Source organism: Drosophila ficusphila, unplaced genomic scaffold (assembly GCF_018152265.1).
Source record: "Drosophila ficusphila isolate 14025-0441.05 unplaced genomic scaffold, ASM1815226v1 contig_198, whole genome shotgun sequence".
NCBI classification, from domain to species: domain Eukaryota; kingdom Metazoa; phylum Arthropoda; class Insecta; order Diptera; family Drosophilidae; genus Drosophila; species Drosophila ficusphila.
Genome location: NW_025064092.1, coordinates 8892608 through 8909413, shown reverse-complemented (window position 1 = coordinate 8909413; position 16806 = coordinate 8892608). Strand labels below are relative to the sequence as shown.

The window sequence follows — 16806 nt, the reverse complement described above, 5'->3', positions numbered from 1 at the left end:
CAGCCGAAACAAAAGATTTCTGCTTGCTGCACCTTATCAACTCGACATTATTTTTTTTTCCTGCAGCGGCGAATGACATTTTGCACTTTATTAAAACCGTATCAACGAAGCGGAAAAGTCAAATGCAATGCTGATTAGCCTTGTGGTTGAGCTTCAGACACATTTGGCCTTGCGGCAGGAAGCTCTGATTCAGTTCGGTTTGACAATGACACTTTTCAACTTGTTTTTAATTTTGTTTAAGTATTTTTTTCCTATTATCCAATGGATTTAAATACCAATTTGGAAAACTAGATGATCTTTAAGAAAATTTCAGAAAGTTTTCCCGCTGCGAAAAGATACCCAATTTTAGTATATTACAAAAATGCTATCTCCAACCGAAACACCGAAAAAAAAATCAACAAGCAAACAGAAAAAGGAGCAGGCAAAGGCAAAGACAAACAAAAATAGACAGAAAGCAAAATATGTGGGGGGCGGATGGGCGATTTACCTGTCGCGGTGGCAGGACAACTGCCATCGGAGAAGAGGACATGCAGGACAGCAAGGACATCCAGCCGGGATTCCATTGCCACTACCACAGCATCCAGCATCCGTACGTACATAAGGCCCACTCTATGTACAAGTCCTTACCCCCCTGCTCCCCCCGAAAAAAAAGGCCCAGAAAAAATGTACTTCGCAAGGGGAGCAGCAGACAGGTGAGCACAACAACACCTGAAGGATTCCGGCGCAAGAGGGAGACAGGAAGGAGAGGCAGGAACAGGACGATGTGGAAGGACACCAGATGACAGGACAAGGAAAAAAGAGCGACTTACCGGCGGGCCAAAATGCACAGACAAAAAGGAACCATTAGCATAGCTACTAATTTTATTTATTTCTTATTGTTATTATATTTATTTTATATTGTATTTATTTTATATTATATTATATTTATTTTATATTGTATTTATTTTATATTATATTTATTTTATATTATATTATATTTATTATTTATTATTAATTTTATTTGATTGATTAAAAGTTTAAAGAGAAGTAAGGCTTGATAAGCCGACTATTAATCTTCGAAATATTATAGTAATTTCATTTTATATTTCGTATTTTTTTACAAAAAACAGCACAATAGATTCTGGGAAATCCCTTTCCAAAAAAGACATAACTTTAAAAGTTTTAAGAGAAGTTTAAAGTTTATTAAGTCGACTAATAATCTTCGGAGTAGTAATTTCTATTTATATTTCATATTTTCCACAAAGACATTACTTTAAAAGTTTTAATAGAACTAAAGTTTTTTAAGCCGACTATTAATCTTTGGAATAGTAATTTCCTTTTAAAACTTTATATAGTATTTTCCCCAAAGAGGCAGCACAATAGATGCTGGGGAATCCCTTTCGAAATTCTCAACTTAATTTCGCAGTGTGTCGAATTCCTGGCCTCCATGGCCATGGCCAAAAAAGCGGGCCCAATGAAGCAGGGGCGTGGATTGCGGGAGCGGACGGCAGAGGGATCTGGGAAACGGGAATGGGATCGAGAAGGGGTGGTCCTTAGCCACCCCAGACACAGGGCGCGTTTATATGGTACAGCCAGCATTTACAGCCCTGTGTGTGCAGAGGGTTGCTATATAAACATCTATATATATATATATATATATATATACATATATATGTTTGCATGATAATATATATACAAGGGAGGGTTCCGCTCCGTTCCGCAAAAAGCGAGGCAAAGTAAAGCGCTATAAGAGCAAATATGGCTGCCAACACCCGAATTCGACACGTAAAGTGACGCGTTAGCTGCGTTGCTATGACAACCCAAAAGGCCTCCTGACTTTTCCATTTCCCGCTGCCCGGAAAAGCCTCCCCATCTCCCATCTCCTTTTGGCCCACCGAAAAAAGAAAAAAAACTAAGTTGAAAATCGGACAAAAAAGACATAAGAGCAAAGGAAGCTTGGCTGTTTTTCATGTTTTTTTCTTTTTCATTTTGTGTCTTTTTTTTTTGAGGTTTTCCCTTTGAACTGCACGGCACGTAAATAAAGTTGAAGCGGCGGTCTATATTGGTGGGTCATCGGATTTCGTTTAATGAGATTTTCCATACACGTCGTCGCCAGTCAGGTGAAAAAGAAGAGGAAGAAGATGGAGGGGAGGGGAAGGAAGAGTGTCCCGGATTGGAAAAGCTCGCCATGGTGATGCGGGTGAATTTCCCGGGAGAAAACCACCCGCTCCTTGTCAAAATCTCAGGGGAAATTCACTGGGAGTGCGAACAATTGAAAGTACATACCACAATGCTTCGGTCAGCTGAATAAAGGGATTTGCCATCTTAATTAGATGGATTTTTCTGCATTAAAAACATGACTTCTTTTATGTAAATAACAAAGGGGGGAGTTTGAAAAGGAACCAGCTTGATGTATTAAATATAAACGTAATCAATAAAGTTCAGAAAAATATATCGAAATATTATAGCTCGTAATGGAATATATGTATTTTTTTTTTTGTAGCTTATGAATTTCATATAAACCCTTTAAGAACCTATAATATATCGAAATATTATAACTCGTAATGGAATATATGTATTTTTTTTTTTAGCTTATGAATTTCACATAAATCCTATAAGGACATGGCTAACAAATTATCACAATCGATGGAGATACAAGTCAAAATGGCACCCTTCATTAGGGGTTATGTAAATTCAACATTTTCCGAACTACCTTCACTTTTGACACGGTTTTTTCCACCCAACTCTTCTGAGCGGGAATTAACCCAAATTGCTGATATGTTCGCGGCACATGGAATACGGAATACGGAATACGGAATACGAAATACGAAATACAAACTACAAAAACACAAAGAACAAAAGGCTGCTCAGGGTGCAGCAATCCATTCAAATCAAGCGAATCAGCGAAATCCGTACCCAGTTCGGTGCACTCCGAGGATTTTTGTTTCCTTTATTTTTGTTTCGGTTACCCATCTACTGTTTTGTGTATTTTTTTTTATCAGTGCTCATCTGACTGTCTGCATGTCCGTCTGACTGTCTGTGAATTTCCAACTGCAATCGCGCCCCTGAAAAACAATTGTTTCGATTGCGCAAAACGTAAATTTCGTTAGCGATCCGTAGGATAATAGCTCAAGGCTGTATGGCTCTATTGTTGCCCCGAGATCTCCGCTGCCTTGAACAAACAGTTTGTCGGCTAAGCAAACAAAGTAATTGGGTTGCCACATATTGCGCAGGGATCCTCGATCTCTCCCACCCTCGCCACGAATAACATATAATTCTTTTTTATTTTGCCGGAGATCTCAAGACGCTGATTCGGCAATCAGTCCAAGGTGCATCCTCCTCTTTGGAGGCATCGGCGGAAACAGACAATTGTCCTGGGTTGAACGCAAAAGTAAAAAGAATCCCGAACCCGAAGCAATCCTTAGTATCCTCTTCTCTGTGCTAAGTACAGATCGATGAACCTAAGCCGAGAAGCCAAGTGTCTGCGATCGTTGCTTTTAGATAGTTGGATTTACCGATTCCCCGATACGAAGGAGTTGCTCCCCTTCTTCCAAGGGATTACATTCAAATCCCGGGGATCTGTCAAATTGTGCGTGGGCTAATGGCTCCTACGATTTCGAGATTTCGGGACCAAAAAACAAGGTGTTGAGGCAGCTGTCGCTCATTCAGAAAGTCGCCGAACTAAAGGATTCCGCTTACATTTTTTTTTGATGGGGAAGGAGGTATGAAAGCCGTCCGAGAACTTTGACAAAAGCCCGGGGTCGAACGCTTTGAAGTGGCCGACAATGTTGGCACTTCACCTTACACGTAAGAAGAATTATTAGTTAAGGTTTATAGTACATAAAAAGCTTAAATAATTTTTTAAATAAATAGTGAAGATTTTGTAGAACAATAAAATACAATAAATTAAACTTACAAAAAACCCTTTAAAATAAATTGATAATTCTGCATTCACACCGAAATGAAAACATTTTTGATTCATACAAAGCACCTCTTGTTTTTTGGACAAGCGCTTGACATTTTAAGTATTTCCAGCAGCCAAGCTGTGATAAACCCAGCCCATTTGCATACTTATAGTCTAGGGCTCTAGAGAATTAGCTCACTTCGAACATTTCCCCTTGGCCGTGTGTGTGCGAGTGGATCGCCGGGCTCAAATTGCCGGTAAAAGGGGGACGCCTGTCATAACTGCACAATGGGACGAGGGACGCGAATCGCAGGACGCACAGAAATCGCAGGACTTCCTTCCTTTGTTCGCTTTGCTTGGCAGCAAATTCCCCATATAGATTTCATTCCGCTCAACGGCGGTAACCGATACGGATGCTTGTTCTTTTAATTGCTCGGGCGAAAACGATAGGCAATCATCACCGACCCGACGACTGGATGCGAAGCTGAATCGAAATCGGATGAGGAATCAGAAATCAGGATGGCAGGATTGCAGGGGGCGGGAGCGGAGGGAGGAGGGCGGAGGCGGGGAGGGCCGGGCAGCGGCGTCCATTTGGCGTCGACTGTTGGCGGTCGGTCGGCGGTATGTTGATTGTCGGCTTTTGCGGCCGGCACAAAACTATATCGAATTACATATCCATATAGTCCATTCGACTGACTGACTGATGGACTCTGCAGCGGGCAGATTGTCAATTTTATCCCTTAATCCTGAAACCGAGACGGGGAAATATGCTTCACTAGTTGCACATCACTTGGCAACAAATTAAAAAAAAAATAAAGTTGTAAAAAAACTGAGCTCTAATCTATGTTTTTGAATTATTATAATAAAGACAAAATCATTTTAAACGATTAATCGAATTGAATTTTACAAACTGAGCTTAAACTGCAAAGAGTGAATTACAATTTTTTACACAAATAACATAAAAACAAATATCGCGTTTTTATTTGTTTTTTTAGGAAGTTGGCTCGCAATTTCAAATTTATCCCATATAACGACCCTGTCTTTGCCAAAATCCGCTAGAAGCGCCATCTGGCGGATTCCTGCAGAACCGTTAACTTAGCAAAGTTGCAAAACAAATTTAGCTTATGCCCAAACTACTATGATAAAAGCAGTTGGCAACGCAACCCCAATCGAATATCGATTTCTTATCGGTACTCACAAGGACGATAATGTCCTTCTGTATTTTTTCGGTATTTCAATAAAGCTTAGCGGTAAGCTTGTGACATTTTTTAGATCATTACAATTTGTATTAAACTGGCAACATTGAAACGAACGGTCTGAGAACATTGAAACATTGAATATCAAAAAATAGCAGAAAACGTGAAAATCGAGATAGGCAAATATTCACCACCCCGCCGCGTCCGCAAAAAATCGCAATTTCTCAAATGAAAAACGAAAACTTAAATAAAACAAAATTATTCCTTTAAGGAAGAACCGAACCAAAGAAATACAAATCCAGGACTTTCAAGAGTGACAAAATAGAACAAAGACTAAAAGTCGGTTTACAGATTACATAGGAGCATATACGAATATATATACATATAGCTTGTATATAGCTTGATTTCGGAACTCGATTTGTCTTTATCCTTGGCGGCTTCGTCCTTTGTTGTTACTGTATTATTATGTAAGCTTTTTTCGAGTGTTTTGAGTGTTGTTGTCGAGTGTTGTTGCTGTTGTCGCAATCAACTCTTTATTGTCAAAGGCAATTGAACGACCGTAGCTGCCGCACCCCACGCCCCCTTTTCGTCATTTTCCACCCACCCCCACTTTCCACCCCCAGCCCCCCTTCCCCCAAAACACACACAAATGGAAAAACAAGCGCACACGCAGGACACGAAGGACCTTTGTCTAAAAAGCCAAGTTGTTGCTGTTGCACTTATTTGATTTGATGACTAAGTGTTGTGTTCCTAGTTTTTTTTTTTTTTTTTTGAATTTCCTTTTTGTAAAGGACAACAAGACGATATCGATCGCCAGTATGCCAATTATCGATAAGTCCCATGACGTGTTTGCAGCAAAATTCAGTTCAAGGCAACGCCTCGAGTCCTGTCTCCGTTTTGTGCTCATCTTTCGCCGCCCATCCGTAGCTTGTCCTCCCCCTTTTTCTATATTAACAACATCTATTCAGACGCCCAACTATAATCGCATTTGCTTAACCGATAACTTGGTCATGTTTCGTCGATTGTTTCGATAATGTCAATTACTTTTGAATTAAGTAGCAGCTTTCAATTTAACGGTCCTTAAATATTGTATATTATTTTCATATGTGTAAACAAATATCTTTGCAAAACATTAGTTTTCTTATCCCTTATCTTTGATATTTCTTTAAGAATTTCCTACAGGATGTTGTCGCTGTCGTCGCCGCCGTGGATGCTGCTCCTTGTCCTCTTTTTCTTCGCAAATGGTTCGGCAATGGTGGTTTCCCTGGCGGAAAACGTGACACTGAATGTGACGTTACCTTCCTCCTCGCCAATTTCCGTGAGTTTCAGTACGGTGGCGCCCGTTTCCATCGAACTGGAGAATCAAACAGCCAACAGCAGCAGCAATATAAATACAAACAACGAATCCAGCGACGAGCAAACGAGCAACACAAGCAGCAACATCAGTTTGCCCAGCAGCAACACTAACAACAAGAGCAGCAACACTAGCAACTTGAATAGCAATATCAGTTTGAATTCCACTCTGAGTACAACGACAGCTGGCATTTCCGGGCAGCAGGATCTGCAGGAGTCCCTGATCCTGGCCACGCCCACTGCTCTCAATGGCAGCAGTACGCCACCCGAGCACCAGACAATTGGCCAGGCTCCACCCACAAAAGGGGAACAGGAGGCCATCCTGCGAGCTTTAGATTGGCTGAAGGAGAAGCGAGCCTCCGACTATGGCTGGGGCAATGACACCCATGTGGTTATCCTGGCCAAGGAGCTGTCAGGTGGTCGGGATCCCAACGACAGTGTGGATGGTCATGTTCAGGTCATCCAGGAACTGGAGGACACGCTGTCCGTCAAGGAGATGGAGATTGAGATACTGGCGATGCTGGATCGCCATCATACGCTACCCAAGCCTCTGGATCTGGATAAGCTGGCTAGATATGTCCTGGCCCTGGGTTCGCTTTGCAAGGATCCAAAGCACTTTCATGGCCACGATCTGGTGGCCACGTTGCAGCACCACGAGCCGGCCCAGGATATTGAATTCGCCCTCACGACTCTCTCGGCATGCAGTTCTGCGGCTCACGTGAGGAAACGCCAGATACGGCGGCTCCTGGACATTGCCAGTGGGGTAACGGACCAGAGTGTGGACGCCATTGCCATGGTGATCCTGGCCCTGAGATGCATCGTCACCGATCATCGCCACCGGCACTTGCAGCACTTTGTCCGACGCCCGGCGAGGGGATTGGCCAGCCTGCAGGATCAGCGGGGCAGCTTCGGATCGCTGAGGAGCACCGCGCTGGCCATGCAAGCCCTGCAGGATCTGGAGTACGATCCCGCCGGCCATTGGAATCGCACGGCCGCCTCGCGCTACATCCTCAGTCGCCAGCGGGCGGACGGTGGCTGGAGTGAGGAGCCACTGCAGGATGGCCAGGAACCCGATATCGGAGTTGGACTCACGGCGGACATTATCCTGGCCCTGGGCTGGAAAGGATTGGGAGCGGTGCGAGCACTGCAGTGCGACCATGTGATACGCGAGAGCAGCGATCCCACGGGTGAGTTATCTTCTATTCGAGATCAAACTAAAACCTTTAAGATTTAATATCGAGATTAATTTAATCCTATTGGATGTTTCGCTTACAGAGAATGGCGAACCCAAGTTAGCGGTGCCCTTCGGGTTGAGTTCCTCCGCCGAAGAGTCGGACGCCAAGAACATCTCCTATACGTACACCCTCTGGGTGGGCTCCAATGTGACCGAGGCCTTCTCCCTGTCACTGGTCTCGCCCAAGAACACTAGCTTCTTCAAGGCCATGACCCAGGCGGCCGAAATGGATCCAAGGTATGGAAGTTGCCCTTCATTACGATGCCTTATAGTATCCCTAACCAATCCCTATTCCATTATTCCAGATTTATATTCGAGGCCAGGGAATGGCCCAATGGCCACTATGTGCACACCCTGTACGGCAAGAAGGAAGAGCCCCGAGGGTGAGTCTTGGCAGAAACTCCTGAATATTCGCCATATAATATTACATTGCACTTAATCAATTGTTTAGGTATCACTACTGGTTACTCTATCGATTGCCGGAGCTGCCCGATCCCAATAATACGCCCGGGAATCAGCTTATTGCGCCTGTTGGTAAGTTTAATCTTGACTTGGGACTGCAGTACAACTTCTCCAACTCAATACTCTTAACTAATTTTTTGATTAGAATCAAGAACTTATGGTTCGTTTGGTTGTTAATCAAAAATTCGTTAGTAATTAGAGTCAGAGGAGTTCAACCATATCGAAGTGTCCAAGAAACGAGTGCTAATTTCAATGGGAACTCTTGCAGGTGTGGACGAGCTAATGGTCGAGGATGGCGAGCACTATCTTTACTGGTACAAGAAGCTCTAAGCACGCGGCCTTAGACGGAGCTGCAGTTTAACCCACTAAGCAAAGTCGATAAACACCCGGTGCTATTGGACTATATCTATCTATATATATATATGGCCATAGTCACGTCTCACACACACTCAACACACACGCAACAAGCAAAAGGGCAGGACCACTCGCACAGGAATAGCTGTACGATTGCTACAGGTATTCCTGAGTGGGTGAATTGCTCTCTCTATGGTATATATACTGCATATATAACAGCATAATAATGGCGTAATCAAAAAAGAAAAGAAAAACCCAAAAAAAAAAAAAAAAAAGATAAGTCACATACAAAAACAACAAGCAGAAAATCACGCGAGATTGAAAGATCGGTGATAAGGAGGTAAATGTGAAAGCCCAGATTTCTAACGGATAACTAGGATATAACACCTAAATAGTTAAATGCTCTAGACCTCACAACTGATCTCGATTCGGAGCACCTCAGGCTAATACTTACGCATTACGATAACGATAACTAAACGAAAAAAAGAAACCGCAGACAAAGGGAAAGGGAAGTGAGGGTGGTGAAATGAAATCGAAATCGTAACGACTTAAATGCACTAACAGCAGGCATCGAACGGTTAGCCGTTGACTAACGGTAGCAATCCGTCCGTTTTAGGCCCTCTGAAATGCTTCGCAGCAATCGAAGCTAATCGATTGTCATTATCGATTGGCGGAGGCGTAATCGGGCGAATAGTTTGTCCGATAAGCGATTACTATTTCGTTGCTCGTTTAAGACACCCAAAACAAAACTAAAACGTAAAAAAAAAACAAAGGAAACCGAAGAAACAAATGCTTTATATGTTATTCAAGTAAGAGACTAGGGAGGAGAAGATCTAAGGATCTGAAGGTAGATAAAACGGAAAAGACGGAAGAAGGCCATCGAGCTAGTCCAAGCGAAGCATGTTATACCAAACACCGTACGTAACAATAAGTGATTGAAAATCATCCTTAGACATACACACATACTGCATAAATCGATATATACATCTTGCATATACATTTAAAGAAAAAACCAAAAAAAGAAAAGAAAAAAAACTAGTTTTATATGAAGTTAAGCGAACAGAAGGCCGTGGCATAATTATATAACGAGAGTATACAGGATAGCGAACGGAGGAGAGAATGATACTACCCCAAACATATACAAACGCTCTATATGCCTATCAACAACTATTCACTCCCCATTATTACGTACATATATCCATATTACACATATACACCATGCTATCTATCCCCCGAAAAGCCTACTCATTATATAGAACACCACTCCCCGCCCCCCTTAAAAAAAAATCGTATTACTCATCGCTCCTCAACCACATTTCTTCACTTATCACTCGGAACTTTCAAGCCGTTCGTTCACCTTAAAGCCTAGCCTAACCGAAAACTACAACTACTAAAACTATACTTGAGAACTTTAAGTGCAGCAGCAGATCCAAAACTAAACTAAACATTACTAACCTAGCGATCTAACTAACTCGTTTATATTATAAGCATGAAATTGAGCTTTTTAATTGTGCAGAAACCCAAATTAGAACACACTGACACCCACACCTAGACACAAATGAATAAGGATTTGAAGACAAAGCGTAGGATTTGAGGAACGTGTTGTGTATGTTTTAAAACCTAGAACGTCCTCTTCTATGAATACCCCAAGAACTATTTTCAAGTCCCCAACTTTCGAGCGACAGCAACAGCCGCAAAAATATGCATTGTAGTTCGATTCCACTCGAGTGTTGCGATATTGAAACTTGAAAGTTAAAATTTTCAAGTTTGCAAGCAGAATTTCGAACTATTCGAAGACTGCTGTTGCCGACTTCTTATATTCTGTTTGGTGAGTGGAGAAAGTAACAAGAAGAACAAGCGTGAATAAACATCAAAATAATTGAAAACTACTGAAGACGGGTTATTTGTGTTTAAATTATTGCACAATTGTTATATCTACAACAGGTAAGGCGTTTCGCAATTCAACATTTAAGCTTTATTTCAGCTTTTCGATGTGGATGAGGATCGAGGATCAGCTCATTTTGTTAAAAGTTTTCAGGCAGATTAACATTTTGGTATTTTTATTATCATTATTACGTTCTTTCTTTCTTTTCTTAGTTTTTTGTTTCACTTTAGTTTGCCAGATTTTGCGCTGTATATTGTATGAATATAATATATAATATATAGATTCGATATTCGTTTGTCTTTGCTACGATTTGAAGAAGGCCGCATAGAGCACGAAGGCAACAGATTTACAACATCAAACACTTTACAAATACGTTTCGATTACACCCATGCACACACATTACACACACGCCTAGCTAACTAGGTTGGATTGGATTGGATTGGAGGATTAGATTTGGATTTGGATTTGGATTGGCAACAATTCGAGTTCAATCAACTTCATCATATTCATCTGGAATCTGTGGTTGCGTTTTGTATATAGGAATATTAAAAGCGATAGAATCATGATTCATGCATAGTGGAGCGTGGCGTTAAGTAATCCCCAAGGAAAGTTCCTCAAATCTAATCTCAAGTTGAGTGCGACCATTAAAAACAGCAATGGTGACGACTCTTGGGTTGGAAAGTGTCTCTGGTAAGCTGATCCAAGTTTACTTTGAAGCTGAGTTGAGTTTGGGTGGAGTTCAGTGTAAGTTCCTGCTTAAAGTAGGAAACTTCATTTGAATTCCATTTAGCAAATTCCTATTAAATAGCTTGAATTGACTTTATAAGCCTCAAGTCTTAGTTCCACTTCCGAACTTACATTGCACATTTCAATTAAATTTCAAACCAATCTAGCTGAAGTGGAACCAAAAACTTGTGTGCGAAACTGTTCCAGGGATTACTCTGGCCTCGCCCCTTACAGTATATAGCTAATTATGCTTAGGTCTACGTAGTGAGGCGGCTTTGCTTTGTTCTCGGTAGTTGAGTAGCAGCGCTCATCCCTGGAGATGCCGCTCCCTCCTCCTCCTCCACTTTGTTCGCTGCTGCTGCTGTCTCGCTTCGTTTCGTGTCCAGCGCTCCTCCTCACATGGCGAAGCTGAGCTGCAGAGCATTGCGCAGTTCGTTGAGCACCATCGATCCGATGACCATCTTCTCGCAGTTAACCAGCAAGGTGAGCGCCTCCTCCGTCTGCCACTGGAGGGTGAGCAGCACGAGGCTCTTCGAGCTGAGTGTCTGCCCGGCGAAGCAGTGCAGCTGGCCGTTGGAAGAGCTGTGCGTGTGCGCCACGTTGATGGACTCGAAGACCTTCTGCCGCAAAGCGGCCACGTCGATCAGATCCCGCCGCAGGCCGCGCAGCTCGCACTGGTGCTCGTTCATCCCGCGCAACTTGGCGCGCTCCTCGCGATGACAACTCTCGCCGATCTGGACGGATCTCACCAGCTCGCCAACCGGCGGCTTCAGCTGCAGCCGCGAACTGCCCGCACTGGAGAGCAGCTCCAGGTCCACAGCATGCGTGGAATCATTGAAGTCCACGCCGAGCACTCCGCTGGCCGTCTGTTGCGGCTGCAGACTGGTCACCGGGGCGAACTCGTTCAGCTGCATGCCCGCCGGCAGAGTGGCCGGTGCCAGGTGAATCGATGTTATCTCCTTGTCGCCACGATTCTGGAACTGCAACTCGATGGAGCACATGGTCGAGGAGTAGAGGTGCGGCGATCGGGTGAAGCGGTAGGCCAACTGCAGTCCGTGGCCGCTGACCTTGTTGAGCAGCTCCTTGTGCTTGAACTCGATGTGCGAGGGACCCACCAGCTCCACCCGGTTGCGGGCATGCTGCGGCTGCAGCGGCGCCGCCTGGCCAGCTATCAGTGGAGTACCTGTTGTTCATCATATATTATATATTCCATTGATCTTGATCGTAGTGTAGATCTCTTACCTGGCGTCAGGAAGCCACCCAAAGAGGGCGTCATCACAGGACCAATGGGCGGAATGTCATCCAGATCGAGCAGCAGATCCAGATTGCTTTTGGAAGGAGGCGCCTGTTCCTGCGCCTGCTTCTCCTGCTTCTCTAACTTTCCTGTTTCCGGCTGTTTCTTGGCCGGAATCGTTTCGTTTTCGCTGCCGGAATCGCTGTCCTCGCTGCTGGTGCCACTGTAGGCCGACGAATCCTCGCTGTCCGAGGTGCCCGAGGAACCAGCTGCATTGTTATTGTTATTCGCGGTGGCTTCTTCCTCCAGCAAAGGAGCGTTTGCCACTTTATTGACTGACGTATTAACGAGCTCATCCTGATCCTTCTGGGCGGACACCTTTGCTGGCTGCTCCTTCTGCTCCTCATCATCGCTGCTCCCGCTGCCACCGCTGTCCGATTCGCTGTCGCTCGTTCCACTGCCACTGCTGCTGCTGCTGGACTCCGAGTAAGCGGATGACTTGTCATCCGACTCGGAGAGGAAGCCCTTCTTGCCACCAGCTCCCTTTTCCTTGCCACCGCCATCCGCACCGGAAGTTGCCTTGGACCGACCCGAGGGCGAGTCCTCGCCGGGCAGCTTCTCCTGCATGAATCCCGCAATGTTGCGTACCGAGGAATCCGGCGCAACGGCCGGAAATGCAGGCAGTTCCTTGTAGCCCGCCGCCGGCATGTTCAGATAGTGGGATAGCGATCCCAGCTGGAAGTTGTTGCCGTCGCGGTACTTGCTCTCCGGCACTGGAGCCGGTTTGCTGGCGAGGAACACCTGCCGGGCGTGCTGACTCAGCACCGAACTGCTGCCACTGGCCGGGAATATGATCTGGCGCAGAAAGCGAGCGCGATCGCGGACATCGTAGTTCGGGTCGTAGCGGGCCAGCGTGAAAACATACTGACACAGCAGCGAAGTCTGCTCTGGATTGGTCAGATAGAGCTTGACGCCCAGATTCAGAACCTGCAGCTTGACCACATCCTGCTCGTCCACAAAGGACTTGGCCATCTTGCGCAGCACATCGGGCGCGATCAGTGGCACCTTCTCGTTGTACTCGCCGATCAGCCAGATTATGGCCGCTCTGGCAGCCGGCACATTGATGTAGTCAATCAGCTTGGCCATCTGGGTGATGATCTCGAAGTGTTCGGCGGCTTTTGTTTGCAGGAGACGCTTTATAACGACCACACTCTCGGCCACCACGTGTTCTACAATACACAAATGACAATACAGATGCAAATGTTGAAAAGTTCTCAAGGGTAAACCCACCATCATGATTGGAAAGCAAATGAACTAGGCCACTCAGGCAGGTTTCGGTGACCTCCTTAATGCTGGATGCACACCTGCCAATGGCCTGAATGGTTGCCGCCACAAAGGAGCGATCGCTGCTGGAAATGTAGGTCTGAAACTCGCGCAGAATGAGCGAGATGCTGCCCGCCGAAGCCAGATTGGTGAGAATGTCCAGCTTGAGGAGCTTGAGATGCGTGGGATCGCTGGTGCGCACAAAGAACGACTTGAGATGCGGTTCGAAGATCGCCTTTCGCTTCGTCGACATCGAGGCAATGCAATTGAGAACCACGCTCTGGACCTCCTTATGCGAGCGGAGCAGGCGAATGAGCGCCTTGGCAATCAGCTGAACCTCGTTCTTGGGCGCAACGTGATGGTAGAGTTGCGCCACGGCCATCACAACGGATGCATTTCGCGATTGCAGCAGAGGTTTCGTCTGCCTCAGGAGCAAACGGTGGTCCACATCGATGTGATAGCTGTTGCTCGGCGAACTGGGTGTTCGGCTGCCACCGCCATTGTTGTTGTTGTTGTTGCTATTGCTGTTGTTGTTGTTGGTGCGCGGTTTGTTGGTCTTCTCCTCGTCGCTGCTGCCATCATCGCTGTGGGAGGATTCGTCGTCGTGCGAGGATTCGTCGTAGAAACGTTCGTTCACGGCCGTTTCGCCCAGTCCATCGGCCAGATCCTCCTCGTCCGCATTGGGATCCACGAATTGGGTGCGTGCATAGCGGGTCAACATATTGATGATGATCACCTGACCCCATTCGTCCACGTCCACTAGGAGATTGCACAGCTTGCGATAGTTCTTGTGGATCAAATCCACGCGTTCCGGGCAGACCTACACGATTCAAATTCTTGGGTAATTAAAGGGCACACGATTTTGATTGAGCTGCAACCACCCACCTCATCGAAGGCCATCACTGCCGAGCCCACCACCAAAGTGGTGCGATCCGAGAGCAGCTTCTCAATGACCATCACCAGTTCATCCTTTTGATCCGCGTCCAACGAATACAACTTGGGAATGGCGTGGGCCGCTGTCTTCCGCACATAGGGACTCAGGTCGGCGGCACTATCCCTAATGGCCAGCATCACAATCGGAACGATCATGCTGACCCTGATGGAGGATAGGACCCGCAGAGCCGAGGCGCGGATAAGTTGATTGGGATCCTTGAGGGCCCGTTGAAACGTGGAAATGGAGAGCAGGGCCAAATCCTGTTGCTCCTCAGCATATCGCACTAGATACACATAGACCAACTTCTTGACCTCGATGTTCTTGGACACCACGTTCTTAACGACAGCTGGAAATAGATCACTGGCATCTCGCCCGCGGGCAATCATTCCAATTATCCTTTTCATCGCCTCCAGCTTGAGTCCATCCTTGTTGCTGTCGAGCATTTGCTTAAGATCATCGTGCTTCCGTCCGTCGGACTGGAAGAATGCTGCTCCGCTGGCAGGATCCGCTCCGAATTCCACATCCAATCCCATTTGAGGTCGCTCCACGTACGTGGACATCGCAAACGGATTGCTCGCCGTATTCTGCTGCATTTTTTATAAAAGCGATTCCTCGGATCTGGATGACCACTTGACCTGCTGCTTGCTCTTGTTTCTTTCCCCTTTTTTTTGTGTGTGGGAGTTGGCAGTTTTTGTGGTGTGGCGAGAAAGCGTCCGCTTTGAAACCTTTGATCCGGTTGGATTGATCCTTGGGAGGATCGGTTGGACAGCTCGTCCTGCCACGCCGTCTTCGAATTTCTCAAGGATAAACTACAGGTTTGCCGAAACTTTAGTCAATTTTTGCATTTTAGCTTTCAGCAGTTTCTGTTTTCTAGTGGTGGGCAACTATCGATAGTCGTTTTCAAAATATACCACAAATCACCGATTAAATACTACAAAATCAGTGCAAATTCTACTCTTAAAATTGTTAATTATTCTTATCATTCTTATCAAACTGCATTTTAATTGAATTATAAGTTCTCTCATGCATTTTTTTTATTAAATTCCCCGATTTAATCTCATTTATTGAATAAATTACCTGAAAACCCCAAACAGATGTCAATGCCAGTGTTGCCAATTGGCTTATTTCATTGGGATTTTAGCAACCCGGTCATCTGGTCTCACTGTTTCACGAACAACTCGACAACTACGTGGCTGCTGCTTGTTTTAAGTGATTAAACCAGGCCAAAAGAACCCAGAACAATGATGGAAAGGACGCTCGCCAAGGTACTGCTTGTTCTGGGCAGTTTACTGATCCTCTGCTGCTCCAGCCACGCCTTCATCGTCAGCGTGGACGCCCACAACGAAGAGTGTTTCTTCGAGAATGTCGAAGGCGGCACCAAGTTCGGTATGAAGTACGGTAGAGATATCGGGGGATTTATTTGTTAATTTGTTAATCCATCGACAGGTGTCACCTTCGAGGTGATTGACGGCGGCTTCCTGGACGTGGACATCAAGATCAGCGGTCCCGAGAACCATGTGATGCACGAAAGCGAGAAGGAATCCTCCGGCAAGTACACGTTCGTGGCCCCGGCAAAGGGTACCTACACCGTGTGCTTCAACAACGAGCGCAGCAGCATGACGCCCAAGCTGGTCATGTTCTCCATCGATGTCGGCGAGGCGCCGCAACGTGCCCCCGGAGCTCCCGGCGAGGAGGAGGTGGGCCACACCAAGCTGGAGGACATGATCCGCGAACTGTCCGGCACTCTGACCAGCGTCAAGCACGAGCAGGAGTACATGCATGTGAGTAGACCGTGGGGAATATCCCTTCATTGGGAATCTTTCCCATTAATAAACCAGTATTTCTTGGAACACTCACTAACCCAAAGAAATCTATCCACTTTTTTAGGTGCGCGACAAGATCCATCGCTCGGTGAACGAGAGCACCAACTCGCGAGTGGTGCTGTGGTCCACCTTCGAGGCCCTCGTGCTGGTCCTCATGACAGTGGGACAGGTCTACTACCTGAAGCGGTTCTTTGAGGTCAAGCGCGTCGTGTAATCCGGACCAGAACACCAGGATGAGAGGAGCGAAGAAGCAACACACTGAGATGGGGAGATGTGTTGCAGTCTCAGATTTAAATTAAACGAGTAACATCCTTTTGTAATTAAAATAAAATACCTTGTAAAAAGTAACTAGTGACTGAAGGTATGTCTAAATGTCTTGTTTCCGAATAGGATCTAATA

At 45.6% G+C, this 16806-nt stretch overlaps 3 protein-coding genes across 3 annotated transcripts; 2 read left to right on the top strand and 1 right to left on the bottom strand.

Annotated features, from left to right (window-relative positions):
• The first annotated feature begins 5185 nt into the window (after window positions 1–5185).
• LOC108091328 (uncharacterized protein CG3556) lies at window positions 5186–10007 on the top strand. Its single transcript, XM_017190469.2, has 6 exons — window positions 5186–5546; window positions 6250–7619; window positions 7708–7903; window positions 7972–8049; window positions 8118–8200; window positions 8397–10007. Exons 2-6 carry the CDS (start codon window positions 6263–6265, stop codon window positions 8456–8458), a joined length of 1776 nt encoding a protein of 591 aa, XP_017045958.1. The 5' UTR covers window positions 5186–5546; window positions 6250–6262; the 3' UTR covers window positions 8459–10007.
• A 427-nt stretch (window positions 10008–10434) lies between these two features.
• Window positions 10435–15458, bottom strand: LOC108091327 (AP-3 complex subunit beta-2). Its single transcript, XM_017190468.2, has 4 exons — window positions 14536–15458; window positions 13618–14470; window positions 12336–13556; window positions 10435–12276 (listed from the first exon to the last, which is right to left on the bottom strand). Exons 1-4 carry the CDS (start codon window positions 15175–15177, stop codon window positions 11489–11491), a joined length of 3504 nt encoding a protein of 1167 aa, XP_017045957.1. The 5' UTR covers window positions 15178–15458; the 3' UTR covers window positions 10435–11488.
• Window positions 15459–15737: 279 nt separating this feature from the next.
• Window positions 15738–16755, top strand: LOC108091278 (transmembrane emp24 domain-containing protein 2). Its single transcript, XM_017190392.2, has 3 exons — window positions 15738–15970; window positions 16031–16365; window positions 16472–16755. The coding sequence occupies exons 1-3, from the start codon at window positions 15826–15828 to the stop codon at window positions 16619–16621; spliced, it is 630 nt and encodes a 209-aa protein (XP_017045881.1). The 5' UTR covers window positions 15738–15825; the 3' UTR covers window positions 16622–16755.
• The last annotated feature ends 51 nt before the right edge of the window (window positions 16756–16806 follow it).

Excerpts from the sequence above, each read along its gene's own strand:
- LOC108091328 (XM_017190469.2), top strand. The coding sequence starts at position 6,263 with ATGTTGTCGCTGTCGTCGCCGCCGTGGATGCTGCTCCTTGTCCTCTTT. Across the intron at positions 8,050-8,117 it reads AAGAAGGAAGAGCCCCGAGG|GTATCACTACTGGTTACTCT; the intron begins GTGAGTCTTGGC and ends TCAATTGTTTAG. Across the intron at positions 8,201-8,396 it reads TCAGCTTATTGCGCCTGTTG|GTGTGGACGAGCTAATGGTC; the intron begins GTAAGTTTAATC and ends GAACTCTTGCAG.
- LOC108091327 (XM_017190468.2), bottom strand. The coding sequence starts at position 15,177 with ATGCAGCAGAATACGGCGAGCAATCCGTTTGCGATGTCCACGTACGTG. Across the intron at positions 13,557-13,617 it reads TTTGCTTTCCAATCATGATG|AACACGTGGTGGCCGAGAGT; the intron begins GTGGGTTTACCC and ends TGTGTATTGTAG. Across the intron at positions 12,277-12,335 it reads GGGTGGCTTCCTGACGCCAG|GTACTCCACTGATAGCTGGC; the intron begins GTAAGAGATCTA and ends GATGAACAACAG.
- LOC108091278 (XM_017190392.2), top strand. The coding sequence starts at position 15,826 with ATGATGGAAAGGACGCTCGCCAAGGTACTGCTTGTTCTGGGCAGTTTA. Across the intron at positions 15,971-16,030 it reads CGAAGGCGGCACCAAGTTCG|GTGTCACCTTCGAGGTGATT; the intron begins GTATGAAGTACG and ends ATCCATCGACAG. Across the intron at positions 16,366-16,471 it reads ACGAGCAGGAGTACATGCAT|GTGCGCGACAAGATCCATCG; the intron begins GTGAGTAGACCG and ends CCACTTTTTTAG.